General features: G+C 43.7%; 1 protein-coding gene across 1 annotated transcript; it reads left to right on the top strand.

Annotated features, from left to right (window-relative positions):
- Positions 1-318: 318 nt before the first annotated feature.
- Positions 319-1,056, top strand: LOC120227828 (olfactory receptor 51F2-like; the record flags this gene model as incomplete). Its single annotated transcript, XM_039225840.1, has 1 exon — positions 319-1,056. A coding segment is annotated over exon 1 (738 nt), but the record flags the coding sequence as incomplete, so codon positions are not given.
- Between the last annotated feature and the right edge of the window lie 6 nt (positions 1,057-1,062).

Here is a 1,062-nt window from a genome sequence, read left to right on the forward strand (position 1 = left end):
CTTAGTACAGTCATCTCTGGCTAGATAGGTAGGGAAAACAGGTCACAGAGTATAAACATAGCTACCGACAAAGGGTCCCAGGATAGTAAAATAATGGTCTGGGGCACATACAAAAAAGAATCGTACCTACCACAGCAGTTGAAATCTTACAATCCTTTTATCAATTTATATGAATAATTCACTTTTATATAGTATACACATATTCATCTTTGGTTTGTTTTTGATTGGTAAAATTATTTGTAACTGGATTAATACAAAAAATATAGTTTTGTTGTTGTCCCAGAGTTTCATCTTGGAACTCTGTATTTTTAATCCAGCATGTCAGACTTCCAGAATACCACATCTACGTCCATCATTTTTCTGCTAACTGGTGTTCCTGGGCTGGAAGTATTCCACACCTGGATCTCCATTCCCTTCTGCTTTCTCTACATAACCGCCCTCTCAGGAAACAGCCTGATTCTCTTTGCCATTGTCACTCAGCCCAGCCTCCACGAACCCATGTATTATTTCCTCTCCATGCTGTCCACCACTGACCTCGGCCTGTCCGTATCCACCCTGGTCACCATGTTGGGTATATTCTGGTTTGACGCCAGGGAGATCAGCTTTAATGCCTGCTTGTCGCAGATGTTCTTTATTAAACTCTTCACTGTCATGGAATCTTCAGTGTTGCTGGCCATGGCCTTTGATCGTTTTGTGGCCATCTCTAATCCACTCAGGTATTCCACCATTTTAACTGATTCCAGAATAGCTCAAATTGGAGTGGCAATTGTCATCAGGGGGACACTAATGCTGACACCGATGGTGGCACTTCTTAAACGACTGTCCTTCTGCCGCAGCCTCGTGCTCCACCACTCCTACTGCTTCCACCCTGACGTGATGAAGCTCTCGTGCACAGACACCAGGATCAACAATGCAGTTGGGTTGACTGCCATGATCTCTACTGTTGGTGTGGACTCAATGCTCATCCTCCTTTCTTATATTTTGATTATTAAGACTGTCCTCAGCATCGCATCCCCAGAAGAGAGGAAGAAAGCCTTCAGCACATGTATCTCCCATATTGGG

The sequence above is a fragment of the Hyaena hyaena genome, unplaced genomic scaffold (assembly GCF_003009895.1).
Source record: "Hyaena hyaena isolate Hyena2069 unplaced genomic scaffold, ASM300989v1 scaffold_5576, whole genome shotgun sequence".
Classification (NCBI taxonomy): domain Eukaryota; kingdom Metazoa; phylum Chordata; class Mammalia; order Carnivora; family Hyaenidae; genus Hyaena; species Hyaena hyaena.